This window comes from Heterocephalus glaber, unplaced genomic scaffold (genome assembly GCF_053883595.1).
Source record: "Heterocephalus glaber isolate CG9 unplaced genomic scaffold, H.glaber_assembly_v1.0 deba00001531, whole genome shotgun sequence".
NCBI classification, from domain to species: Eukaryota; Metazoa; Chordata; class Mammalia; order Rodentia; family Bathyergidae; genus Heterocephalus; species Heterocephalus glaber.
The window spans coordinates 13,056,880-13,084,641 of NW_028258329.1; the positions used below are offsets into that span (position 1 = coordinate 13,056,880).

The 27,762-nt window shown below is 49.2% G+C and overlaps 1 protein-coding gene across 2 annotated transcripts; it reads left to right on the top strand.

Moving 5' to 3' along the window:
* Positions 1–84: 84 nt before the first annotated feature.
* Fam174b (family with sequence similarity 174 member B) lies at positions 85–27,762 on the top strand. Of its 2 annotated transcripts, XM_087188352.1 has the most exons (3): positions 184–596; positions 18,056–18,187; positions 25,866–27,762. In XM_087188352.1, the coding sequence occupies exons 1-3, from the start codon at positions 259–261 to the stop codon at positions 25,867–25,869; spliced, it is 474 nt and encodes a 157-aa protein (XP_087044478.1). In that variant the 5' UTR covers positions 184–258; the 3' UTR covers positions 25,870–27,762. The 2 variants fall into 2 exon arrangements, with proteins under 2 accessions (XP_087044479.1, XP_087044478.1); XM_087188353.1 differs by lacking the exon at positions 18,056–18,187 and having other exon boundaries at positions 85–596.

The window sequence follows — 27,762 nt, forward strand, 5'->3', positions numbered from 1 at the left end:
TCCACCCGGCTCCAAGTCCCTTGGGGGACCTGGGGGCACCGAGGCGGGCGGAGCGCAGCCCGCGCCTGGCCAGGCCTGCCCCGCCCACGTGGGGCCGCAGCCCGTCGAATGACTCCGTGCAACGTGTTGGTGGCAGCGCGGGCTCTTCCGGGCTCCGCAGCTTCCTGCCAGGCACCGCGCAGCCGCCTCGGCCGCGGGAGCCCGGGTGCAGCCTGTGCGCGGGTGCGGAGCCGGGAGCCCGCGCGCCGCCTCCCCACAATGCGCGCCCCGCCGCCCGCGCCGCTCCCGCTCCCGCGCCTGCGGCTGCTGCTGCTCGCGCTCCTGGCCGCGGCCGCGCCCGCCGCCCGCGCCCGCAGAGCCGAGTCCGCCCCGCCGTCGCCGCCGCCGCCGCCGCCGCCCGGCCCGGGGCCCGCGAACGCCACCTGGTTGGGGTCCGGGGCGGCGGGCGGCGGCGGCGTGTCCAACAGCAGCGGCGACGCCTTGGTGACCCGCCTGTCCACCCTGCTCCGCGACCTGCCCACGCTGAAGGCAGCCGTGGTCGTGGCGTGCGCCTTCAGCGCGCTGCTCATCGCCTGCCTGCTGCTGCGCGTCTTCAGGTGGGTCCGCGCCTGCGCCACCGTCGCCTCAGGTGCCCGGGCAGGGGGCTTGGGGCGCCCCTGCCGCCCTGCACCTTTCAGTCCTGCCCGGAGGGTCGGGCTCAGGAGGGCGGGAGCGCTTGCGTGGTCTCTCCCGCTGCACATTTGAGGAATTCTTTCTCCTTCCTTTAAGGATATACAGTGTATCACACATACTGGTTTCCGTTTAACTCTCTGCTAATGCTTAACACTAAGAGGCACTCTGAACTCTCACTGCCTTCCACGGGATTTATTTTATATCCGTTTCATAAATGAGGAAAATATTTCCAGGGAGGAAAGATAACTGATCCAAGTAAACTCAGGGGTGGAGGCAGGAATTGAACGCAGATTTGCTGAAGTTGAATCTTGCTGCCTTTCTCCCCACTTCATCTGCAGCTCCTTCCCACCCCATCTGCGTTTTTCTTTTTTCTCCTTCTGGTGTGGGGGAGGCCCTAGGACTCCAGTTGACGCCTGGCGTCGGTGCGGTGCCCGCCTTCAGGATGCTGGTGACCTTTGGTGGCCTCAGCGACTATCCATGGAGGGCTGGTTCTGACGGCTCTTGGGCCCTTACTGACGAGGCTGCCCTGAGGAGCGTTCCCAGGGCCCGGAGAGGCTCCCTTCCCGCTGTCCTTGATCTTTTGCTTACAAACTTCAGTGGCTCTTTGTAGCCACTGCCTGGGCATGGAGCTACCTAAGTGTGGCATTCCGGGCCTTCCGAACTGTCCCCAGCCCACCTTGCAGCCCTTTGAGCCTCGGCTCACATCTCTCGCTCCTGTCCTTGTGCTCCATGGTGCTGGCCCGAGCTGAGCCTTCCCACCGCTGGCCCCATTCCTCTGCATCTTCCAAGCCTGACACGGCCGCCCATGCCTGGCTGCAGCCCTTTCCTTTCTGCTGCCCGAGCCCTGCCCTTGTGCCTCCTCCAGCGCAACCTTTACTTCGCAGTAGTGGGTTGCTGTGTTTAGGTCCCAGCTCCCGAACTCAGCCCAGAGCCCTGCAGGGTGGAACACCAGTTCATCCTTGTGCTGTTCTTGAGGGGGACCCGGCCTTCAGCAGGGGACCATTGTCGCTGCCTGACTTCCTGATTGTGCACTGGGAGTACTCTGGGGCCTGCTGCAGCTCTGAACCTGGAGGGCTGAAACTTTTAGCTCAAAATAGGCTGTGCCCACAAGGCTGTGTACTTTTTAAAGGAGGTATTTGAAATATTTTTCCCGTCTGCTCTTTATTACCCAGGAGTGGGGGAGAAGAGAAGGCAGCACTCGGCCAGATGTGAGGGCATGGAGCCTCGTGTTTGAGCAGCCAGAAGGGAGAGTCCTTGTTAGTCAGGGTGTGGGGTGTGGGGTGGAGGAAGAGCGAGACTTCGCCTCCTCTCTGCCTCTCTTCCCAGAAAGAAGGTGTTCTTGTCAGGGTGAGTCCCCAGGTAGACACCTGCCACCCTGGATTCAGATTTAGACAGGAACTTGTAGCATTTGACAGCTGGGCAGGGCCTCAGTGGCACCCAGTCCCAGGCTGCACCCCAGAGAGCAAACAGCCTCATCAGCTCTCAGCGCACTCCACAAGGCTGATGGCCAAGGCCGGGGCCAGCACCGACTGCTCCTTGCTGGTCTGCACTGTGGCTGCTCCTGTCTCACGTTCCTCTTCGGTGTGGTTTGTCAGGCTCCCTGAAGGCATGCTCTGTTGGCAGAGTGTCCTGACCTGCTCGATCCCCAGCTCCCTAGGCCTTGAGTCCTGGCCGTTCCGATACCCAAGGCTCCCTGAGACCATCTCACTCCTCCCCAAGCCACCTCTGCCTACTGAAGCTGTCCACCTGGAGCGGCTTCTGCTTGGGTGCATCCTCCCTCGTCTCTGCGGAACCACAGCAACCTCCTGTAGCCTGGGGTTCCTGCTTCTGTCCTCACCCTCTCCACCTCCTCCTTGCTCTTCTGCTGGGCTCCTGGTCTTGTTTTCCTGTGCCTCCATGTTCCCCGTACAAACTCCTAGGCATGCAGGAAAGGCTGTCTCTTAGTGACCAGGGTCTTGCTTCCCTCTCCAGTTCCCATAGCGGCTCTGCCCCAGGCCCGCCCCACTCCTCCAGTCCCGCTAGACTCCCAGGGACCCTCCAGAGTCACTTCGTGCCTGGGGCAGCCCGTGGCACTCTGACTTTTGCCTGGATTCCCCTCCACCACGAGACCACGCATCTCTAGCTCATCGCGGTGTGCCCTCCCAGGTTTCCTCCCCAGCCTGGACTCTGAGCTCCTAAGCACACAGTTTTTAAATTTCCTGCTGGAAGTGCAGAGTGTCTCTGAACTCGTCCTTTGGCCTTGCCAGGCTGTGGGCTCCTGACAACAGGGCTGAGCCTTAATCTTTCATGTCTCTGTAACACCTCCTGTAGTTCCAGGCACAGGCTGGCATTTAATAAAGATATTTTTAGCAAAAGAATGTTGAACTCCCAAGCATTTCACATTGCTGATGTCTTAAAAATGTCCTGTGTGACTAGGTGCACAGCTGATGGGAGGTCACCTGGGAGGTGGGCGTTTCGTTGTTACCCATTCATCCTCTTTACTGTGCAAACAGGAGGGAAGAGTAGTGGATTATTGCTTATTAAGCTGGGATCCAGCCTGTTTGTTTTTCTGTTTTCCTTGAAGGAGTCACTTTGCCAGACAACAGAAAAAAAGTGTGGACCCAAGAAAATCGTTAAAGTTTCCTATGTATCATAGTGGAAAATCTAGGTTCCTTATAGTCAAGCAGTTCTGTATGCATTTTTTTTTCACTGCAGTACACATTCTTTGTTTCATGTGTTAATGATTAGGAGAGGAAGCAAGACTGGTGGACAGAGACATTCAGAGCAGTTTGCTTGACAGTGAAAAGGTCTAAGCAACTCACATCCACTAACTGGCACTTGTTAAGTACATGATGGTGATCCTTGACAGCTGTTGAACGTGATGACACTGATACGATACTGATTGTATACACTGGAGCGTGCAGCATGTTGCAGAAAGGCCTGAGTGGTATGAGCGTATTCCAATAAATAAATCATAAATATGGGCATATGCGAATGTGCAAAGACATCTGTTAGCATGTGTGCATGTATGGCGATGTGGGCGATTCTTCTTTAGAATGCAGTTGTTTATCACGACATCTTTATGCATTGTCTGAATTTCTGCACGATCCCGAGACATATATTCATCATTTCCATGCCTGCATGTGCGCGCAGCTCCTTGCTGGGGGACACCTGAGGCCAGTAAGAGGGTGTCTGGGGTGTACACCTGGGAGTGGGACTTCTGGTGCCATGGGTGCTTGTACCCGGCACCAGTAGTAGATCTCTCTCGCCCGCAGTGTCTGTGGGCTCTCAGACCCTTGCGTCACACCCAGCACTTCATCTCTGCCGACTTTCTGATGCTTTCCCACTAGATGGGTGTGGCTTGGTACCTCATGCTTTGCTTTGCATTTCTTTATATTATTCTGGGGTTGAGCTGGGGTCTCTTCTTGCCTTCCTTAATCAATCTGATTTCCCTGTATGCAGAATCATTTCCACTTTCCCCATGTATGTTACCATTAAGGAAAACTTTAGATAAGCGACTGGAAGGAGGGCAGCGGTTTGGAGATAGCACACCTTGTGGTGGCCCCTCCTGGCAGGGTGCGTGTGCACCCTCCTGCTGGTGTCCGGGGGCAGGCAGCAATCCCTGTGGACCTGAGGCCTCCATGAGAGTGGGAAGGGAATCAGCAGAAAGGCTGGGTCTAGCAGAAACTGGGATTTCTCCTGATTTTATTCTATTTTTTTGGTACTGGGGATTGAACCCAGGGCATTCACACTGAGTTACAGCCCTAGTCCTTTTTGCTCTTTTTTTGGGGACTGGGGATCGAACTCGGGACCTTTGCCTTGAGAGGCAGGTGCCGGAACCACTGAGCTAAATCCCGCCCCTTCCTTTTTACTTTTGAGACAGGGTCTTGCTAAGTCCCTAAATTGTCCAGGCTGGGCTTGAACTTTTGGTCCTCCTGCCTCAGCCTCCCAGAGTGCAGGGATCACAGATGTGTGCCATCATGCCTGGCTCTGATTTTTTGATACTGAGAAACACGGTGAGGGGTTGCATGGATTCAGGGCTGGGACATGTAGCAGGTGACCGCTGGCACCAGGACCCCCCCTGCCCCCCAGTGTTCTCTTAGAACACTTCACTCTGAAGTCTGGGGCTGGGGGGCTCTGACTTTACCCTCGAGTGTCATGTGGCTGGGGAAGGGGGCGGCGTCAGGGACATTGGCACCTTAAAGCTGCAGCTTTCCCGGCCTTGGCAGAGTCTCCCTGCTCCATGGCACAGGCTGCGTTTCTCCCTCTCTGTTGGCTGCTCGCTTAGCCACTTTTCATTTCAAAATCTCTGTAAAACCCTTCCTCTTATCTCAAAGGAGAGTTTATTTTGATTCTTTCCCAGGGATTGGGAGGATGAATTCTAGGTGACCTGATGTCGTCTGCCTGCTGGTGGCAAAGGTGCACACGCCTGGGTCCTGAGACGCTGGGACCACAGGAGCTTAATCTAATCTGCTAAGCCAGGGCTTTGAAAAGGAACTGAAAGCTTCCTCCTTTTCTTGGCTTCTCCCAGTTTTTTATAACATTTACATTTGTGACAATAAGAGAAGTTATTTAAAAGAAAATATAGAAACGCAATATTTTCAACATTTAGGAAGGTTGCCATTGAATGTTTCCAGGTATTGCTCATTTGTATATCGTAATTTGAATAAATCAAAGCTTTGTGGAGCTGTAGTGGGAGGTTCAGCTCCTTTCATGCCATTGAGAGACAGCATGGGACTTGTTCAGTATCAGGAGGTCGATTCTGATTGTGGATCAAGGTTCTTAGTTGAGGGAGAAAACTACAGAAGTGGGATATAACCACCGTATTTCATGTTTAACTTTAAATAAACATGGTGAAAAGTGTTAAATAAATATGATGCAGAAAAATCCAGGTTAAACAAAAAAAGAATAAACGGCACACCTTTGATTGAATTTTGCAACAAAACCATGGTATGTGGACAGGCTAAGGGAAGGCTTTTGGCTTGGTGTCATCTGGTCACGTGCAGACACCTTTGTATGTCAGGCCTGGGGGACAGAGGTGGGGAAGATCACCGTCGGCCTCTAGTGGCTGGGAGCTGGGGTGCTGCTCAGCATCCTGCAGCATGCACCCGTGCTCCTTGCAAGAATGAATTATCCAGCACCAAATATAAAGGGCACTGGGTCTGAGAAACTTGGAATCCTGGCTTTGAGGCTGGCTGTTGACTGAAGCGAGCAGTTTACTGAGCCGCATTGGGCATTGTTTCCTATCATCAGTTAGAGCGTAGCTTCCAGGACTGTCCGGTGTTTAGAATAAGACTGTGTCAGCCAAGTCCCTGCTTCCCTTTAAGCAGCCGAGTGTTCTATTATATTGAAAAATATGATTCTTAGAACAGATGCCATTGAGGCTGAACCTTTTGGTCTTGCTTCTGCTCAGAAAAGAGGCTGCAGCCACCTGGGCAAAATGATCAGACAAATACATCTGCTCTGAGCCTCTTTCAGGAAAAATGGGTGATGTTCAGCCCCCCACGAAGGAGGGGCTAGGTGACTGCCCTTATTCACGGGCCTTTGAGCTCCTGCACCTGCCCCCAACTCTTTCTATCAAATTGAAAAGGGAGGCAAATCCCTCTTTCATTTAACTGTGAGGCCTCTGGCTTATATGGCTTTGCTGTAGACTCTCATGCCCTGTATCTTTGTGTGTGGGGGTCTCTCTTGGGACACTGGGCACACCTGGGGTAAGTGGGGGTGGGAATGGGGCTGGGGAGGGTTCTGGTGTCAGGGAGCAGGGAGATTGTCAGGGGAGGACTCCCTTCCGGATCTGAGCAGAGGTGCTGTCCCGGGCTGTGGGTTTGGGGCCGGCCATTTGCAAAGGGAGGTCATGGGAGCAATACGCATTTAAAATCATGTTGTTACCTTTTTTTTTTTTTAAACCCTACTTAATCTCAGGCGGATCTTCCAGGAGCCCAGAGTTACATTTATTTTCCTGGGGGTTCAGGGAGGAGGAAACCGGTTCTTGGAAGGTGTGCTTCAGAGGAGGGAGGGGTTGTGATGGAGCTCAGGCAGGGCTCCTCCAGGCCTAGGGGGCTGGGGCCCTGGAACCTCACAGGTGTGGGCTTTCTTCCCATCCAGGGCTCCTCTGACCTCTCTCCCTCCACGTGGTTTCAGGCCATCTGGTGAGTTTGTGGTAAGAGGAGGATGCAAGGACCCCGGGTGTGGGGTGCTCAGCTGGGCCCTGTGGGGCCTCTGAGTGTAACCGGCTGAGCTTTGGCCTTGGCAGCTGGATCTCCCCTCAGCTGGCCCAGCACCCAGGAGAAGACTCAGCGGAGCAGACAGAGCACTCTGCATAGGGCTCTGTGGTCACCTCTGGGAACACGGGGTGCTGTGCTGGATGGGGACCATCAGAGCTCAGGAGCATGGGAGGGGGGATCAAGGAGGGGGCCCATCTGATCCAAAAGGGAGCCGTTTCAAAAGGAGTACTGGGTAAACTGAGAAAGGGTGGCCACAGTGGCCTAGCCTGGGACCAGAAGTATGGCTCCAGCACTTCCAGGTCCCTGGGGGTCCACCAAAGGGTCCCCGTTGGTCATCGTGCTGCTGCCTTCAACAGTGCAGCTGCCCCTGGAGGCCTCCCCTGCCCCACGGACCCCCCCTAGGAAAACAGCGGGGCCCAGCCCTTTGCAAACACCAACAGCTGGAGGGCAGGTCTCAGCCTGGTCTGGGCTCCAGGGCTCCTCCAAAAGCCCAGCCGGGTTTGATGGTTTTGTTGTGGGGAGTGGGAGCCAGAGAGAAACAGGGTGGGAACAGAGGGAGGTGGAACTCTGTATGGGATGCAGAAAGCCCTAAGCCTTGTGGTTGAGCTCCCCGGGGTCGGCTGGCCATGCAGAATCCCACATGAGGCCCACGCCCCAGTGGCACACTGTCGTGTGCTTGGTGTCAGTGTTGGAGCCTGTCCACCGTGGCCCCAGTTTGTTACCCCCAGGTGGATGGGGAGGGGAAGCAGCTAGGTTATATAAGCAATGGCCAGCACCTGATGATCGCAGCAGACTGCCGGCGGAGACAGAAAAGAAAGACCTGGGTTTGATGAGTGTACGATTCCATCCATCTGGGCTCCTGAATTTTGAGCTGAATTATTAAGTAACACTCACGTGTGGCACTTAAGGCCAATAAACCATGGCCAGGAAATGAAGTCAGAGTTTGTAAACAGATGGCCCATGTGTTGGAAAATCTGAACCACAGATGTGTTTTTGTGTTTTGTTTTGATCTGCACAACGACTTTAAAAACTGAGATACATGGTGGCACATGCCTGTAATCCCAGCATTTGGGAAGGGCTGAGGCAAGAGAATTGCACATCCTACTCTCACCTACATTGCTAGGGAGACCCTGTCTGGAGGTAAGCAAACAAAACAAAACAGAACCAAACCATATGGCTGGGGATGCAGCTCAGTGGCGCAGCACCCCTGGGGTCATCCCTGGTGCTGCAAAAACCAAAACCAAAATCTGAGATAGTGGAGAACACATAAACATTGGGAGTCCTCATAAAAACCCGGAGCTCCTGCTTCTCTCGACAGCTGCGGGCTCATGGGACAGTTGGGGGAGGGCCTGGGTGGTGTCCTCCCCTCTCTGCTGGGCAGTGCGATTCTTTGTGTCTGTGGTCCGCCCATCTGCCTGTTTATGTCATACCAGTTACACGTCATGGTTCCCCGTGTCTCCAGGGCCTTCGGGATACTGTGCTGGGTTCTGGGACAGAGGACTGCTGCGTGGGGGGGTGGTGGTGGAAGGGAAGCCCCGGACAGGGGAGGGGAGGGTGCCCCTGGAAGGGCCGGTTTTGTGTCATGTGACCTCATGTGTGCCACTGAGGTCCCCTTCACAGTGGATATAAAATGTTCGATAGGAGCTGCTACCAGCAAAATATTGAATTTTCCTACTCATTGGAAATTCCAGAATGTATTTGGGTCTGTTTCTGGACTTTCTTTTCTGCCACAGTGCCTGATTGTTGGTGTGGTTTGACCTTGTGCTTAATGTCTAGGAGACCAATTCATCTTCAGAGCCCCTCCTGGCTTTTCTGTCATTGGTGCTCCCAGCCCCCTCACCACGTGCTTTGGAATGTCTAGATCCCCAACAAAAAATGCATTAGTATTTTATTATATTTCATTAAACTTGCAGATTAGGTGGCTTGATGTCTTTGTGAGACTGAAATACCGTATGCTTTCTTTTTGTGTACGCAAACTTCTTTTGGTTGGTTTTTAAAAAAGTGCGTATGATCTATACAGGGTAGTGCGTTTTGTCGTGACGTTTTTGTACATGTGTATAATATTCTTTGATCATCTTCTTATTACCCTCCCTGGCTCCACCCCATCCCCAAATCCTTTTCCTTTTTCCTAATGTCTCCCCTCCACTTCTGTGTCATTCTCCGCCCCCCCTCTGGATTCCACAGGTGGGAGAGAACATGTAATGCTTGTCTTTCTGAGTCTGGCTTATTCCCCGTATTGTGATGATCTTCACTTCCATCCAGTTTCCTGCCAATGACAGTAAGACTGATATTGCACTGTGTTTATATATCACAGTTTCTTTATCACTTCTCCATGCAGCACCTGTGTTGACTCTGTAACTTGTCTATTGTGAACTGTGCCTTGGTAAACATGGGTATGTAGGTATCTCCATAGTATGCTGACTTTAATTCTTTTGGGTATAAACCAAGGAGTGGTAGAGCTGGGTCATATGATACTTCTATTTTTAGTTTTTTTCCCCCAGCAATCTCCATAGTGAGTTCCATGATAGCTGTACTAATTGACATTTCCACCAGCACTGTAGGATTCCTTTTCCCCTGCATCCTGATCAGGATTTTATTTTGTATTCTTTTTTTTTTTTTTTTTTGGTACCAGGGATTGAACTTGGGTCCTCAGCTTGCGAGGCAGGCGCCAGTTATTTTGTATTCTTGAGGATGCTGATTGGGGTGAGATGGAGTCTTAGTGTACTTTTGATTTGCATTTCCTGATGGCTAAAGATGCTCACCATTTTTCCATATAATCATTGGCCATTTGTACTTCTTTTGAGAAGTATAATATCTGTGGAGTTCATTTACCTATTTATTGATTGGATTACTTGTGCTTTTTTTGTTAAGTTTTATGAGTTCTCTTTTTTTTTTTTTTTTCAAGTTTTTTGAGTTCTTTATCTATTCTGGACATTAATCCTCTGCTAAAAAAGTAGCTTCGAAGATTTCTTCCAATTCTGTAAGCTATCTCTTTACTCTGTTCATTGTTTCCTCTGCTGTGCAGAGCTTTTTAATGTGATGCATCCCATTTATTGATTTTTTTCTATTATTTCCTGGCTATTGGACTTTTGGTTGCTCTTCATTAAGCAGGAACTGGCTGACAACCAAAGGAATCTGAGGTTAAAATCCCTCTAGCTGCCTGGCCGGTATGCACTGAGTGCCTTCTCCTTGGGTGGGGACACACGGCATCCGGGCAGAGCCCCTGCCCTCTGCAAAGTGTGAAGAGCTCAGGCTTTGGAGTGAGACAGACCTGGATTTGAGGCCTACTCACTGTGGTCACATGGTACCTCCTGTCTCCGTATCCTGATTCCATAAGGGGAACCTTCCCTGCCTCACTGGCTGGGGGCTGTGGAGCCACTGTGTGCCCACCATTTGGCACTAAGCTGCACCATCATGATGACTGCTTTCCTGTCACCCAATGAGTGGATGATGCAGGAGGGCCAGGTCTTGTGGGGCCTGTGATGGAGACCGAAGGAATCAGAGGCAGCCTGAGGAGAAACGGGCATGCTTAGGGCCACATGGGGTGGATAAGGCAGCCTTGCACACCTGCAAGGGCTGAGATGGGAACCTGAGCCTCAGGACTCCATCTGTATGGCTGACTTCCACACCTGAACTCAGACAGCTTGCTGTGCTTCTGCTGTGGGGGAGGTGAGGAAGGAGGGCCTGTCCCTGAGTGGCTCTGCGTGCTCCCTTGGCAGGCTTGTTTGTCCAAGTGCTCCTGAGCAGCTGTTCAAAGAGCCTTTGAGTAAACAAACCCCTTGGCTTTGGGATTACATTTCAGAGTAAAGGAATTTTGAAGTATGTGTTTTAGATCGAATGGAAGGGTGATTTGTTTTTTCTAGAACTTCTCTGGCCTTAAAGACAACATCATGTGGATATTTACTTAAAACTACCATTTGCTAGCCTAGTGTGGTGGTGCACACCTTTAATCTGAATACTGAGGGAGGCTGAGACAGGAGGATCCAAGTTGGAGACCAGCCTGGGCTACTTTGCAAAACCCTGTCTCAAAATGAAAAATCAAAAGTCTTGGGGTTGTAGCTCACAGTACCCCTGGGTTTGACTACCATTTGTGGTTTCTTTGTTGAGGCCACCTGGTTAATGGGACTTCAGAGAAGGAAAATTGGGGCCAGGACACATGCCATTGAGGACCGTCCAGGAGTCTGTTCCCTTTTCTGTTTCTCCAATCTCCTTTTTCTCCAGCAGGAGGCGCTATGCTTGGCAGATTTCATGGGCTGCTCTCTTGCTTGGTCCTCTGACTTCAACCCTGTGAAGTGTGCCAGGAGGAGCAGTGGGCTGTGAACCCAAGTCTGACTCTACCCCTCCTAGAACTGGGTGCCTTGTCCTCAGGTGACGTGGGTCCCTGGGTTGGATGTGGGCTCCATCTGCCGGCTGAGTGACTTCAGCATCTTTGTGGCTGTGTGGTGTTCGCCTCTTCCTCAGGCCACTGCGTTACAGTCCTGTGAGGTGTCACACCCAATGTGTGTCCCCTGGAAACCTGTGCCTTTTTTGCTATTGTCACTGAGTCGTCTCATGCTTGTGGCTGTGTGTTTTACAAGGGAAACAGTCCTAGGGCTTGAAAGGGTTTGAGAAAATGGGAAAATTATACTGAATGTGGAAGGCTTACTATTAAAATGTTAAGGAATCCTGAGATGGTGTTTATTATTATAGTGGAGGTTTCATGACATGCTGTGCGTTCTTTGGAGACCCCGTGGCAGTTAGAGTCTTTAGGTTGTGTGTGACAGAAAACCCGTTCTGGACTAGCTCTGGTGAAAGAGAGGGTAGCTTTGTAGTTTTCCAGGTCTGGCTTTGTAGCTAATTTAAGACTGTCTCTCTCTGTCCCTCTCTCTCCCCAGTCAGCCCTCTAGCAAGGTTTATTTTCTGCCCTCTGATTGGTCACGCTTTCTTCCCCTCTCCTCTGCCATTGGCTGGCTAGAGGGTTGTAATGCACCGATTGGCTCAGGCTTCATTGCTGAGTCCACTCCTGGAGATGGGCTATGGCTAGGCATGGAGGATACAGAGCTCAAAGGAGGGAGACAGAGGAGGCTGGCTGGCTCCCGACCAGCTCAGGCCTACAGGAGTCACACTTCAGAGAGGAGAGTGCGCCTAGATCTGTGTGATGTTGGAAGGTGTGACTTGTGTGAAGTAACACATTCCAGGAAGTGTAGGGAGGGCAAAGAGTTTTTCAGGGTTAAAGTAAAGTGGTGGCAACGTCTAGCGGGGCCAGGTTGGGAGTGATGGGAAGCAGCAAGCTGGTGCAGTGCCTCTTGGCAAACTCAGGAGTTATTCAGGTGACCTCTCTGAGCGTCAGCTTCCTCAGCTGTAAGAGGTAACAATGACAGGTGTCGTATAGGGTTATTTAGGGTTGTGGACATGAACATACTTGTAATTGCTGTGCCCCCTCCCAGGAAGAGCTCAACTCTTAAGAACCGTGATTTAAGGGCCGGGGATTCAGCTCAGTGGTTCCGCCACCTGCCTCGCAAGTGGAAGGACCCAAGTTCGATCCCTGGTACCAAAAAAAAGAAAAAAGAACTATGATTAAAGATTTTTTTTTTTGTGGTGCTATGGATCGAACCCAGGGCCTTGTGCATGGTAGGCAAGCACTCTACCGCTGAGCTCTACCTCCAGCCCCTGTGAACTAATATTAATGCAAAAAGGTACAGTATTGCTCAGTGTGGTGGCACACACTGTAATCCCAGCACTCTGGGAGGCTGAGGCAGGAGGATTGCAAGTTTGAGCCCAGCTTGGGCAACTTAGTGAGATCTTGTTTAAAACAGAAAAGCCGCAGTGTTAGTCTGTTTTCTGTTGCTGATAACACCAAAGACTGGGTAAATGATGAGGAAAAGAGGTTTATTTTGGCTCACAGCTTCAGCTGTAGCCCTGGTGGCTGCTTTGCTGGAGGAGTCCTTAGGAAGCTCAAGATACCATCATGGCGGGAGACAGGGAACTCAGGACCTGGTTCCTCCTCTGTCCATCGTGCTATCCCTCTCTGATGACTGTCTAGGGCCCAGCGCTTTCTAAAACCTCACCTTTAGGGCTGGGGATTTAGCTCAGTGGTTCCGCTGCCTTGCAAGCGCAAGGTCCCGAGTTCGAGCCCCAGTACCACAAAAACAACTACAACCCCCCCCCCCCCGCAATCCTCACCTCTAAACCCCAGTTGTTTCCACCCTCTCCAGCCTTCCAGTGGGGATTAGGTCCAGCATGGGTTTCAGAGGAGAAAAAAAATATTCACACTGTGTCCACACTCGAGAAGCATGGGTGGGACTGGGCGGGCTATTTGGGATCCCTGTGCCGTGTTTTTGTCCCTCATATTCCCTGTCTAAGGCACGAGGCTCCGTCCTCCCACCCTGGCCCACGTGCGCCGGGGGACCTGAAGGTCCATGGGCAGTGTGGATCCACTCTGCCTCACATGTCCCTGCTTGTAACTGTCAGGCTGCTGGTGAAGGAAGGGTCCCCTTTGTAAGGTGAGGAACGGGGGACCCTCACCCCCAATTCATACAGTGTGCAGCTTCCCTGCAGCTCATCACACTGTGCGCCTCTGCTAAGAGTGGAGCTCGGTGTCTTTCAATATGTCATGAGTCTTAGTTTCCCCTAATTAACACACCCAGCAGTAGAAACCGCTCATGTTTTTGGTTGTTGTTAGTGTTGTCTTTCAGAGCCAATTGTTTGAGAGGTAATTGCTCCAGCTCATTATGTCAAAAGTGGCATTTGAAGCACACGAGGGGTCTTGCCAATGGCCCTTTGAAGTTGTGAGGGCTCGCCAGAGAAGCAGGACCGACTGTGTGTGTGTGTGTCACAGGGAGGGAGAGAGACGTCTTATTGGAAAGTGCTTGTGACACTGTGAGCACTAGAAGGCTGACGGGTTCCAGATCTGTGCCCTGAAATAGAGACCAAGAAGTGGCCGTGGTGCAAGGTCCAGGCTAGCTGCAGGCTGGAGACCCATAAAGCCAGAGTTTCAGTACGAGTCCAAAGCTGGGTAAAAACTGAGGTTGCTAGGTAGGAGTTTTGTTCCTCAAGGAGGGTCAGTCTGTTGTTCTATCAGGCCTTCTCCCCCACACTGGGAGGACAGCCAGCTCTGCTGACTCCACTGCTTCAGATGTGAAGGCCACCCGGAAACACCCTCAGAGGCACACTCAGGCAACGTGTCTCCTCCTGTCTGGGCATCTTGGATCAGGTTCACACATAACATTCACCATCACACTTTGGGTGTCATCTTGGGGTTCACGATACCTGGATAAGAGCTGCAAACAGCCATGACCCCGCAGAAACTGGGTGTGGTCATTTTTCGGGTCCACAGGGGGCTCTTTCAAGTCCTTGGGTTCATTGATATGGGCTTCTCTAAAACATCCCAGCTGCTTCTTTAGCTCAGGCAGGAGCACTGGGGACACAGCAGGAACCCCGCCCCTTGTAAAGCCAGGTGCTCCCTCCAAGCAGCTGTGAGTCACCTAGGGGCAATTTAGGGCTGTGTGCCTCAGAAAGGCATGTATGTGTCTGTGTAGACTGGGAGTTTGAGGATGGTTGATTTTTCTTGTGACTTTGTTGGGGATAGCTTGTGACATTAGGAGCCATTTCTGAGTTTGTTTCCCCCATCCAGAATTGGGGATGGAATTGCTCGGAGGCTATAAACCATCTAGGGCAGAATGTGAAAGTTTTCCCCTAGGCTAGGGGTAGAGATGGAGAGAATGTGGGGCAAACCTGTTTGTGAGGTTAGCACTTAGGATTCTGAACAATGTCTGCTTCTAAAACAAACCATCCTGGGTCCCTGGTGAGGGGACAGCTATGTCCCTCTGGTGTAGCCTCTGGACACCAGTCCTGGCATTTGCTGTCCTCTTCATCTTGTCGCTGGAATCCAGGTAGACTCACACCTGTGCCCATGTGTATACCCTGATGTTATGGCTTGGATCTAGATGTCCTCCCAAAGCCTCATATGCTCATAGATGGGGTGTAATAATGGGATTAAGGATGGGATTGAGAGGGTAGATAAGGGAAGGCCCACCCTAGGTGTGGGTAGCATGACCCAAAAGACTGGTAGCTTGCGTGGGATAAAAGGGAAAGGCAGGCTTGCTGCTGCTGTTGCTCACTGCTTTGGTTGCTTGTTGCCTTCCTACCTGCCTCCCCTGCAGTGCCCCTCTGCCATGCGGCCCTGCTTTGGAACCAGCTGACCATGGACTGAAACCTCTACAAACTCTGAGCTGAATAAACCTTTCCTCATTTACCTTGGGGTGTCAGGTATTTTGTCTCAGCAATGAGGAAAGTAACTAAAACTCATGAAGACAATGGAGAGGAGAAACTCTCCTGCATCAAGGCTTGAGACTGTCAGATGTGATGGCTGGGTTCCCTCTCTTTCCCAAAGTCCCCCCCCCTTTTTTTTTTATCAAAACAAGTTCAAGGAGCAGGTGCTGTAGGTTGTTTTATACCAAAGATAGGGGGCTGAGATTTGTTATGTAAACAGTGTGGTGCTTTGGTAAATCTTAGTTTTATTAACTCGGATAAGGTCAGACAAGAGCAAGTTGCTGTTGAAATTTTTTAGAAAACTTGAAAGTGAGGTTCTGTTTGCATTCATTTTACAAACTTATTGCAGAGTCTCTCTGTGCTGAGGACAAAGAGATCTTGCCTGTGTCTCTGATGTGGTCTCCTTGGGAACAGCGTGTGGTCTGTGGGAAGAAGATGTAGGGAACATGATCCTTCCACATCCTGCTTGGAGATTTTTGGGTTGGCTGGTTTCTCAGGAACACCATCAAATAGTCTTTTTTTTTTCTCCTTAAATTCTTTTATTGGTACATTTTAGGTATACAAGATGTTTACATTTATCATTGGGTGCTTGTACCTGTACATGATGTATCTTGGTTCTTGTTTTTTTCCCCATTCCCTGTGTGCCCTTCACCCCCTCCACGTTTCCCTATTTACAAAGACTTTGTTACCCTTTTATCCTTTTCTCATAATTTTTCCTTTCCCTTCCTTCCTTTCCCCTTCCCCTCCCACTTCCTCTACACCTTTGGACCTTTTCTTCCTATTTCAAATTATCAATTATTTGTTTTAATCAGTTTAATCCTTATTTACACTTTCAGTTTCTTACACCAGAGAAACTATTCTGTATTTACACATGTGTGTCCTATTTATTTCACTTAAGAGTAATAGCTAAAGCTTGGAAACAGCCCAAGTGCTCATCAACTGGAAACTGGATAAAGAAGATGTGGGGTTTTTTAATAAAATGAAGTACTACTCAGCCATAAAGACCGAGAAACTAGAGTCATTTATAGCTAAATGGATGCATATTAAGGACATACTCCTAAATGAAATAAACAGGACACACGTGTAAATACCAAATAGTTTCTCTAGTGTGAGAAACTGAAAGTGTAAATAAGGATTAAAAGGATTAATAACTAATAATTGATACTTTGAAATAGGAAAAGGTCCAAGGGTGTAGGGGTGGTGGGAGGAGATGAGGAAAGGAAAGAATGGAAAGGAAAAATTATGAGAAAAGAAAAAAAAATGGAAACAAAGTATGTAAATAGGGAAGGGTGGAGGGGGTGAAAGGCGCACAGGTAATGGGGAAAAAATAAGAACCAAGATACATCATGTACAGGTACAAGCACCCAATGATAAATGTAAACGTATTGTATGCCTAAAATGTACCAATAAAAGAATTTAAGCAAAAAAAAAAAGTATGGCCTCAATGTGCATCTATTTAGCTATATATGTCTCTAGTTTCTTGTTCTTTATGGCTGAGTAGTACTCCATTTTATATAAAAAAGCACATCTTCTTTATCCAGTTTCCAGTTGATGGGCACTTGGGCTGTTTCCAAGCTTTAGCTATTACAAACTGTGCCGCTATAAACACGGGTGCACATATATCACTGTGGTATGATTCTTTTAATTCTTTGGGGAAGATCCCCAGCAGGGGAATAGCTGGGTCAAATGGGACCTCTAGCCCTAGTTCTTTGAGGTATCTCCATTACTGATTTCCACAGTGGTTGCACCAGTCTGCACTCCCACCAACAATGGAGAAGGGTTCCTTTCTCCCCATAACCCTGCCAGCACTTGTTATTGGTAGCATCAAATAGTCTTAAAAAGCAGACAGCTGAGAATACAGAGCAACTGGGGAGAGGTCCACAGAGGTGGAGGAAAAAGCGCAGAGAGCATTGGTGGTCACAACAAGAGCATTGTTCCCAGGTGGCATCGTCAGCTGTCCAGCCATGCCCAGTAGGTACCACGCCCTTCAGGCAGCAAGTCTCATGTCAGCCCTTTGCCTGTGGCCCACGACGCTCTGCCTGCCCTAAGCTAACAGTGGAGTGTTATAGCCAACTTTCCACCTAAATTCTTGGGAGGGAAACCAAACTGACTCATGTACACAAGTCCTTGTCGTATGGGAGAGGCCAGAGAATGTCTGACTTCTATTATTTATTATCACTGGTAACAGTGACTTGCCAGGACCTTCTTATCCACAGGTGTGTTGTTAGTAAGTGCACCACCCCGGGTAATCTCCCTCACCTTCGAGGAAGACCACCCATCCCAGCAGAGGAAACTGAGGCTCACAGGGACCCACTGACCTGCTGTGGATCACACCAGTAGAGTGTGACCGTGCTCTGACTCAGATCCCCTTGACTGTGCCAGATCCTGTCCTCATTGAGTCCTTTGATCATCATGGATTTTCTTTGCATGGATGTTGCCTTTTAAAAATATTGCATTCAGCTGGGAGTGTAGCTCAGTAGTAAAGCACTTGTCTGGGATGAATGAGGCCCCAGGTTCCATCCCCAGAGCAGCTGAACAAAAGCAAAAAGAAAATATTACATTCAGATATTATATATCTTTTCTTTTTTTTTTTTGGTACCGGGGATTGAAATCGGGTCCTTGCGCTTGCACAGCAGGCAGCGAAACCACTGAGCTAAATCCCCGGCGATATTATATATCTTGATTTCTGAGTTGCTGGTGTTAGGGCAGGTATCTGTTGTGTGAGTGAGGACCACATGGATGCTCAGCAACTCGCTCGAGATCTGGTGGCCACTGGGGTCTTAGCCAGGGCTCCCCTGTGTCTTCCTGGGGTCAGCTCCGCGCAGCCTGAGTGGGGGCTGGAAGCCATGGCAGGTTTACTGTGGTCAGGATGGTGGGAGGAAGAACTCACCTAGCATCGCTGTTGCCTCTCATGAATGTGTTCTCTTCAGGTCAGGGAAGAGGTTAAGGAAAACCCGAAAGTATGACATTATCACCACTCCTGCCGAACGCGTGGAGATGGCCCCGCTGAACGAAGAGGATGATGAGGACGAGGACTCCACAGTGTTCGACATCAAGTACAGGTGCGGGGTGGGGACAAAGGCCTCCTCCTGGGCTCTGGGAGGAGAGGGAGTGATCTGCTACCTCCCCGAAACACTCGGCACCCAGAAACTCAGCCGAGGAGTGGTCACTCCCCGCTTTTCCCAAGTGAGAATGCTACCTTGGCTTTAAGGGAGGGACAAGAGGGTTGAACCAAAGACAGAGCTGGCCAAGCGTTGGCCTGGGGTCTGGACCAAGCAGCGCATGTGCCCCACACTCTGCTGAGTCAGCCCCCAGGGATGAGGTGGGGTCCATCCCGCGTGGATGGGATTTACAGATGAGCCCCACGAGACAGGTGTGTGTTCTAGGGGTGTCTGCAGGAAAGTCACAATGACTGCCTGACATCTGGAGGCAGGGTGGGTTCTTAGACCCTTGTGGGATGCGCTCTGAATAGAGATTCACAGTGGAGGAGCTAGTGAGCAGTGTGGAGATGAAGGCTTGCAGGCTCAGGGAGGAAGAGGGATGAGTCCCATCCTGAGGCTCCTCCTGTTGCCTGGCTTCTGTGTAGCTGGGGAGGGCTGCCTTCCACCCCTGTGATTGGTTCTTCAGGAGTCTTGGCTGCCCTCAGCTCTTGGTCCTTCTGCATAAACCAGTAGTTAGGTTCAACAACACAGCATCTAGGATTTTGACTGGAACTGCATTGGCCTTGTAGGTCAGGTCAGGGAGAATTAGGCCCTTTATGTTGGCTTTTCCAATCCACGAATATGGAATGACTTGCCATTTATTTAGGTATTTTATTTTTTGCAGTACCAGGGATTGAACCCAGGGACTTCACACTGAGCTAGCTACATCCTCAGCCCCTTTTTTATTTTTTGAGACAGAATCTTGCTAAGTTGCTGAGTTGCCAGGCTGGGTTTGAACTGGGATTGAACACCACCACGCTCAGCTTATTTAGGTATTTTTTTTTTTTTTTTGGTACCGGGGATCGAACTCAGGACCTTGCGCTTGTGAGGCAGGCAGCAGAACCACTGAGCTACATCCCTGGCCCTTATTTAGGTATTTTATAAAATGTCTTCCAATGCTTTCAAAAACTTATCCATAAATTTAAAATAAATTTTTGTTAGACTTATTCCTAGATGTTCTACAGATACGCACACAGAGATATGACCTTAAAAATACATATTGTATTTATACTCATATCTAAAAAAACGGCTGTATTATCATGTTTACATACAAATCAGTTTTGGAAACAGTTTGTCAATGGATCACACCTAAGTTTTGTAAAGAAAAAGTGAACATTAAAATTAGTTGGTTATAGATAGCAGAGTGGGAGAAGATTCATTAGCCATAGTTAGCTTTTTAACAGCACCTTTTGAAAAGAATCAAGTCAATTAGTTATATTCATCCATCCCGCAAAATGATTATGCACAGGATTATTGGTGATTATACTGATTCTATTGCTAAGCCATACATTCAATACAGAGAAATAAAATTCCATGAGAAGGAACCCAGGTCATTATTCCCCATAATAAGCTGGGCTGGCTTCCTCCTGAGACCCTGGTTGTCCTGTACTGTGGGTGGGGTGTGAGAGGGTGGATCCCACTTTTTTTTGGTACCAGGGATCAGACTTGGGTCCTTAAGCTTGCAAAGGAGGTGGCGGAACCACTGAGCTAAATCCCCCACTGTTTGATTCTGAGCCGCTGAGCAGAATCTCATCCACACCTGGTTCTGAACTAACTTCATGGGAGCCACTTGAGACGAAGCAGTGCTTGTGACATCTTTACATCTCACTAAATAAGAAAGGATCTGAAACAAGGAGTTATGACAATCGGTCTGTTCACAAATTCCATCTATAGGCTCTGACATAAGGTGGGAGAAGGGGCGCTTTCTTGAGGACATGGATACTGGTACTGATATGGCATAAGCGTTGATGGCTTGGTAAGAATGTCGGGGTAATGAAGGCGAGATTCACTTGATACTTCTGTCAGACTGAGAAACTTCCATGGTGTGTCTAGTTCTTCAGAGTGAGCTGCTTGTAGGCTGACAATTACTCCCGTGTTGGCTCTGCTGCTGGCTCTGAAACTCACCACCAGAGTAAACCACTTGCCAGGTGCTCAAGTAACGGAAAGCGGTTTTGTTTTTTGGAAGGGCAGGTTTGCTCCCTGGCCTGCTGCAAGGGCAGAAGTCAGCTGGAAACCAGGTCTGTAGGCAGCTCCGGAGCATTTCCAAAGCCACTTTCCTTAGAGGTGCTCACTGCTGGCTGGTGCGGCAGCAGCAGAGAAGCCTTTAGTGTTGAGTACTTTTGGAGTGAGGAGTCACGTTAGCTCCCCCCCAGCTCCTCAGTGTCTCCTCCACCCCCATTCCAGGCCAAAATGCAGGACCCAGCAAAGCCATTTCCACCATGGATTCCAGGCCTTTGGCCACAATGGACCCCTCTGGCCCATGGGCTCAGTCTCTATGCCTGGGTTTCTCCCCCTGGGGCTGTCAGGTTCTCTCTGCTGTCACTTGAAGACAGCCTCAGAAACAGGTTCCTATGAAGCTGGGCATAGTGATGCACGACTGTAATCCCTGCACCTGGGAAGTAGAGGCCGGATTGTGAGTTCGAGCCTAGCCTGGGCAATTTAGTGACTTAGCAAGACCCTGCCTTAAAAAGAAAGAAAAGGCTGGAAATGTTCACTGAGTGTGAAAGCCCTGGGTTAAACCCCCAGTACCACCCCCTAAACAACAACAAAAAATGAACCCTCCCCACAAAAAACCCTGTGTTCCTATACAAGCTACCATCATTTGATTTATGGCCTAATTTCTGATTTTTTAAATGAAAATATAATTTAAAAAATCTTTTTGTTCATGGCAGTTGGTTTTTAAAGATATTAAAAAAAATCTAGCAGTCTTGCCAAACCCTGATTAATTTTGATAGTATAAATATGGATCCTTTTGGGTTTCCTACATAAATATGTCATCAGGAATACTGAGGGTTTTGGATCCTCGGTACCAAAAAAAAAGAGTACTAAGGGTCACTGGGTGTGGTGGCACATGCCTATAATCCCAGCACTCGGGAGGCTGAGGCAGGAGGATCACTGTGAGTTTGAGGCCAGCCTGGGCTACGTAGTGAGATCTTCTCTCAGAAAACAAAACAAAAACACCATCCAACCAACCAACCAACCAACCAACCAAAAAAAAAAAAAAAGAGTACTGAGGGTCTCTGTTCCCTAGTCCTAGTCCTTAAACATTCTCTCTCTTTTTTTAGCCTTTTTGTACTCTTGGCCCCTAGATCAGTGTTAAATGGAGTGGTAATGACAGGCATCTTGTCTCGGTCTTGATTTTAGGGTATGTTTTCAGTGTTTGACCTCTAAGAGCAGTGTTTGCTGTAGGGTTTTTGTCCATATTTTTTTCTCTTTCTTTTTTTTTCAGGTAGTTTTTCTCTAGTCTTTATGTGCTAGTGTTTAATTTTATGAAGTGGTTTATCTAACTCTTGAGAAGGTCACATTTTTTTCTTTATTCTGTTAAGGTGGTTAATTTATATTAATTAATTTTCTAATGTTAAGCCAGTTTAGCATTTCTGTGATAAAAAGAGTTTGGTCATGTTATATTATTATTATTATTATTTTTTTGGTACCAGGGATCGAACTCAGGTCCTTGCAATGTTATATTATTTTTATGCATGCTGCTATATTTAGTTTGCTAATGTTTTGTCAGACATTCCTGTCTTAATGACAAAGCTTGTCAGTCATTTTTCTACTTTGTAATATCCTTGTCGGGCTTAGGTAAAAATTTTACTAGCCTCTTAAAACAAATAGGGGTATGTTTCCTTATTTTCTTCTTCTCTGGAATAGTTTGCATCAGATTACATTGTTTCGTAGACCATGCTGAAACTGGCTGGAGCTGATGGTTTTCTTTGTATATGAAGAATTCTTAAAACCGCTGATGTTCAATTCTTTTTTTTTTTTTGTACCAGGAATCGAACTTGAGTCCTTGTGCTTGCGAGGCAGGCGGCAGAACCACTGAGCTAAATCCCTGGCCCTGATGTTCAATTCTTTGAAGAGTTATAGGACTATTTAGTCTTTATTTTTTCTTGGGTCAGTTTTGATGAGTTGTAGTTTTGGGGGATTTTGTCTGTTTCATCTCAGTTTTCAAATGTGACACACTAACGTTGTTCCTAACATTCTATTATTATCCTTTACACCTCTTTGTATCATGGGTAGACATGGTCCCTTTTGCACTCTTAATACTGCTTATTTTTGCCTTTTATTCTTTTTTTAATCAGTCTTACAGGAATATTAATTTTATTAGTCTACACAAAGAACCCACTTTTTGCTTCTTTGATCCTTTTTATTATCGTTTTCAATTTTCAGTTGATTATTGCATCCTTTTCTTAAGCTTTTTCTGGATGTGTTCTGTTTTTCTGACTTCCTGCATGGGATATTTAGCTCGTTTGTCACAATTTTGTTGTCTGTACAAGCATTTCTTCTGTGACTTCACCTGGGTTAGGTGCTTCCCACAGCTATTCATTATTGTTGTCAGCCACTGCCTCTCTGTTTGTCCTGAAGGACTGAACTTCATTTCGCTCCTGTTAGAAGTTTGTAGTGTTTGTATTTGAAAGAAAATCAGGATGAGAATGAACCTGGAGGTGAATCACAGGACACAAGGCCATCCCAGTTTTCAGGCCCAAAGATGATGGACTACTTAGATGGAGTAGTAATAGTTTTTCCCATCACAGATGTAATACATGTAGAAATTACAGAAAAGAAACAAGGTAAATGAACTTCACTATAATATCATTACTTAACAGTTGCCACTAGAGTGTGGATAAATATGTATCTGTGAAATTTTTCTTTCCTGTTCTAGAGGAACTCTTTTCCATATGTCACAAGCAACTTTCAGGTCAACAAGTATAGAAAAACAGAGATTTTTAGGGTCAGTTTTGTTTGGTGTTTCTTTTTTTGATGGTGTCATGGTTTTGAGGCCATCTCTGTACCTTGACAGTCTGTTCCCAGGAACCTCTTTTTTCCCTGTCAAGACGTGGTTCAACCATTTTTTTGATCTTCTTTAGGAAACAAGCTACATTTAAATTGATTGGTTGATTTTTTTTTTTTTTTTTGGTACCGGGGATTGAACTTGGGTCCTTGTACTTGCAAGGCAGGTGGTGGAACCACTGAGCTAAATCCCCAATCCTACATTTAAATTGAATATGGTCGAATCGTGATCATATTCATAGTGCATGTACACTAATATTACTTCGTGATCCAATGGAAAGAGGAAAATGCTGTTTTTGGTGCCAGGGCAGCAGGGTGGCATTGTACCTCTTATTACTGCATGTATAACTTTCCAATAACGTCTTGGGACTCAGAGCCTGTACTCAGCTTCCTTGTGACAGCCTCTTTTGGGGCTCTGCAACTCAAATGTTAACAATCCATGCGACAAGACCTCCAGGGTTTGGGCCAGATGCAGGTTGGGGGGAATCCATAGAAATGTGTTCCCAATTCTGTACCTAAAAAGGCTAATTAGAAGGGGGAGATGATAGCTCAATGGAATACAGAGAACCGTGGGGTTTTGAAATGGTTCCATATTTCAAGAGGCGTTTGGATCCCGCTTGCCTGTGTTTTAAGCTTGGTTGGGCTAGCGTGCTGTGGCGGCGGATGTTTGAGACTCTGCATCACTGGTTTGTTACGGGGGACTTTTGTCACACACACCCTCTAGGCATCCCCAAGGCGAGGCAGATGTTGGCTCTTCCTCCCGCTTGTGTGGCAGGCTCCCCTGGCAGCTGTGACAAGCGCAGTGCACAGGTGCGCTGCGGGGAGAACCACTGCTTCTGCCAGCCCTGCCTCCCACCAAGGGGGAGGTCTTTGTCCCGGTTATTTGGGGAAGGGATGTGCCCCATGGGGGTGTGGCCTTGCATTCTACCCTTGCCTTCCAGCCCCCTTTGTGGGTAGAGCTTCCTGCAGGAGTGTAATTAGGAACCAGTGAGATTTCGGCTGGGGCTGCACCATGGAGGACTGTGGCTAGCATTTTACATTGGGAACAAAGGGCATCAGTGCTGTTTGCTGCAAGGGGCTGCTGCAGGGTAGGCTGGGTGTGGAAGCCCCAAAACAAAACGTCTCGCTTATCCTGGGCTCAGGCCAGGGGCTCTGAGTCCCCAGGTAACCTTGTTGCTGTTGCTAAGGACACTCAGCTATTGGTCTCAGAGAGCCTTGAGGCTCACCCCAAATCCTGGAGGTTTGATCCGTGGTGGAGGGAGTTGAGGAATGGTGAGGTGCTCATGATGAGTGGTGGGATCCCCCTGCACCAGGCACTGCATGTGGGGTGCTTATTCTTACAGCTGTGGGGGGAGAGAAAGCATGAGTTCTGGTAGAGGACCCCCAGGTGTGCTCCAGGACCCTGTCAAATGTGGGCTCTCGGATGCCCTGGCAGGCCAAGGCACTGTGCTCTGGTGGTGCCGTTTGCCCCTGTGTTGAGCCCGCCGGATGCTCTTCCTGGGTTCCGTGGCTGCTGTAGTCGCCTTTGATTCACAGGTGAGTCTGTTCCATGTGGCTGTGGACGTCAGGTCCTGCGTGTCTTCAGATGCTTGGTCTCTGAAAGCTTCACCAGTCCTCAAATCCTGTGAAACCTTCAGTTTTATATGCATGGCTCTAAAATGCCTGTAACCTACCGCTGACGGAAGATGGTAGCAACTTTACTGGTCAGATTTCCCCTCCTTTTTTTTTTTTTTTTTTTTGAGGCAGGGTCTCCCTTTGTAGTCTAGGCTGGCCCTGAACTCACTATGTAGCCCAGGCTGGCCTTGAACTTGCTGCAATCCTCCTGCCTCAGCCTCCCAAGTGCTGGGATTTTAGGCCCTCCCCTCCTTTTCTAAGCTCCTTCAGATAATGTTTTGAATAGATTCAGTTTTTGGACTTTCTTTCATACAAGGCTTTCTGCACCAGTCTTTCTTAAACCCCTGACACTGTTCTGGGGCTCGACTTTAGAGGTGAGAAAGCTTCATGTGGCTCTTGCCTGCACAAGTGCCCATTCTAAGCAAGAGAAGGACATCGTCAGACACTTGTATAAATTGGCTAGGGGCTGGGGACAGAAAACTAAGGCCTATGCACAGGCCAAATTTAGATCACTACCTGTTTTTTTTTAGCTGTGTTAGTTGGCTTTCTGTCACTGTAACAAAATACCCAAGACAATCAAGTTAAGAAGCAAAATGGTTTATTTTAGCTCACAGTTTGGGAGGTTGAGTCCATGGTTAGCCCTGTTGTTTTGGGGCTGTGGTGAGGTAGACATCATGGCAGGAGTGTGCGGTAGATCAAAACTGCTCACCTCCTCATGAGCCAGAGAACAAAAGAGGGACCGCAGGATGTACAAAGGATAAAATACTTACTCTTGGACGTTTACAGAAATAGTTTGCTGACTCCTGGCTCAAATACCTGTAGAAGGGCTAGGAAGGAGGGTTGGAAGGGAGAGGAGGCTGAGTCCTGTGGGGAGCTGTGGAAGGGGCTTGGGTTGGGCACTGAGGGAAGGTGTTACCTGGAAGAGTGGAGTGTGTTTTCCAGGCAGCACGTTCAAAAGTCCTGTGGTTGGGGATGTGGAGCTTCTAGGGGCTGAAAACACAGCTTGTCCGGCAGGAATTGAGATGGGGGAGGAGGAACTGACGGGTCCCAGGGATGGAGACTGTTGGGAGGGTCAGGACAGGTTTGCTGGGTGCTCTGCCAGAGCGCACTGACCCTTGCTGCTCTTCTCTTTCAGGTAAAACCTGTTTTCCAGCGTGCTAGTATCCTGTGAGGTGACAGACCTGGAGCCACTTCTCTGAAGCATGGAAACCAAAACAAACACTGTTTGTGACACTGGCTCCATTGTTCGTGCCCAGAGCCTGCCCGTAATGTCGCCGTCAATCGTGTTTCCAAACTGTCACCGGAGAGTCGCCTCTGCTGCCCTTTGGACACCCTTTTCAAATGTCACCCCTTCCTCTCACTGCTCTGAGGGGTTTTCTGCCTTACCGAGGGGACAAAGGTAGAAACATGTTGATTAAAGTTTTTAAAGCAAACTGCTGATGATAGCAAAACTATGAGTAGGAGGATTAAAAATCTCCAAAGAGCCCGAAGGGTTGGCGGCTGTGTGTGTAGAATCCTGGCACTGTTCTCCTGGATCTACACGTGGATGTCTCACCCTCTGGGTGGCTTTTTGCCTCTGTTGGGTTCTGGCCTTGCCTGGTGACTGCTTCCTGAGATTTTACAGCGGAAGTGTGGCTTCTCTGGAAGCCTACATGTTATGGCTTCTTTCTTTCTTTTTTCTTTGAAGGGTTCAGTAAAAATAGGCATGGCTAGTTCACAAAGAATTTCAAATTTCAAATATCAGGGAAAAAAAGTACATGCATGCGTGTGTATCTGTGTGAGTCCACAGAATAATTCCTCTCAGTGGAGCAGACCGCAAGAGGTAGCTTGGGATAGCACCATTCTTTTTCCTTTGCTTCTTTTTTTAAAACGTTTCTCTCCCTTGTCAATAGCTCTGTTGTTTGTCTTAAAAATAGAATTAAAGAAATAACTGTGGTAATTTAAATGAATGGTAATTTGGGAAACAGGGCCCAGTGAGGGACTCAGTTGAAGTCGGTCTGGGCCAGGCTGAACGGGGACCTCCGACCAGCAGGAGGGCGGAGGGGGTGGCTGGCCTGGGAGCTGGCGAGGTGACAGCGCTGCCCACAGACATCAGCTCCTGGAGGCTGGGCCTCAGGGTGCCTCTCAGGTTGATGCAGACCTCCCATATTTCTGCAAATGATATGCTTCTGTTCCAGTCTAATAGCAGGAGATTTGGGATCCTGTGATTCTGTTCTTTCTGGAAAGACAGTTTCTTTCTTTTTTTTTTTTTTGAGATAGGTCCTCACCATGTAGCCCAGACTGGCCTCGAGCTCTAGATTTTCCTGCCTCAGCCTCCTGAGTGCTGGGATTACAGGTGTGCACCATCTTGCCCGGTTTAGTGGTTTTCATATGTTTTTGGTCTCCCCTTTTCCTTTCTAGTGTTGCTCTGGGGTTTGTGTGTTTGTACTTATTGTCTTGCTCCATTAGGCTGCATGAGAACTCCTGCTTTCCCGGTCACACTGATTCTAGGCTCTTCCGTTTCCTGAGAAGGGCTGTTGGGGTGGGAGGAGCGGGAAGGGCCACCTGGCTCCTGAAGACTGCTGGATGTGGTGTCACGAGGCGCACTGGCCTCTGCAGAGCTGGGGAGGGCCTGGGAGCACCACTGAGGGAGGCTGTCTGCTGTCACAGCCACATGTTGCCCTGGCCACTCCTTGTTCCTGTCCTTTCACGCCTTTGTTGACTTTCTGCCTCCTGCTCCACCCTGTTTGCCATGGCGTGGGGCTGCTTTATCTTTCCACTCCGCCGTGTGGCAGCTGTGATGACTGAGGAAGCTGGGCCACCTCACAGCTATGTGACCTCTCAGCCTTGGAACCGGATCCACCAACTCTCCCTGGCTCGGACCATGACGACTGCTGTGGAGCCGCAGGGAGAGCTGGTCTTCTGCCTCACGCATGAACATTGTGGCTCTGGCTGCTGGGTGCCTCTGGTCCTGGCAGGAGCGGCTGCTGACACTGACCCACCAAATCCTCAGCACTGCAGACACTGCAATAAAGACCGAGAGTGAACCCGTG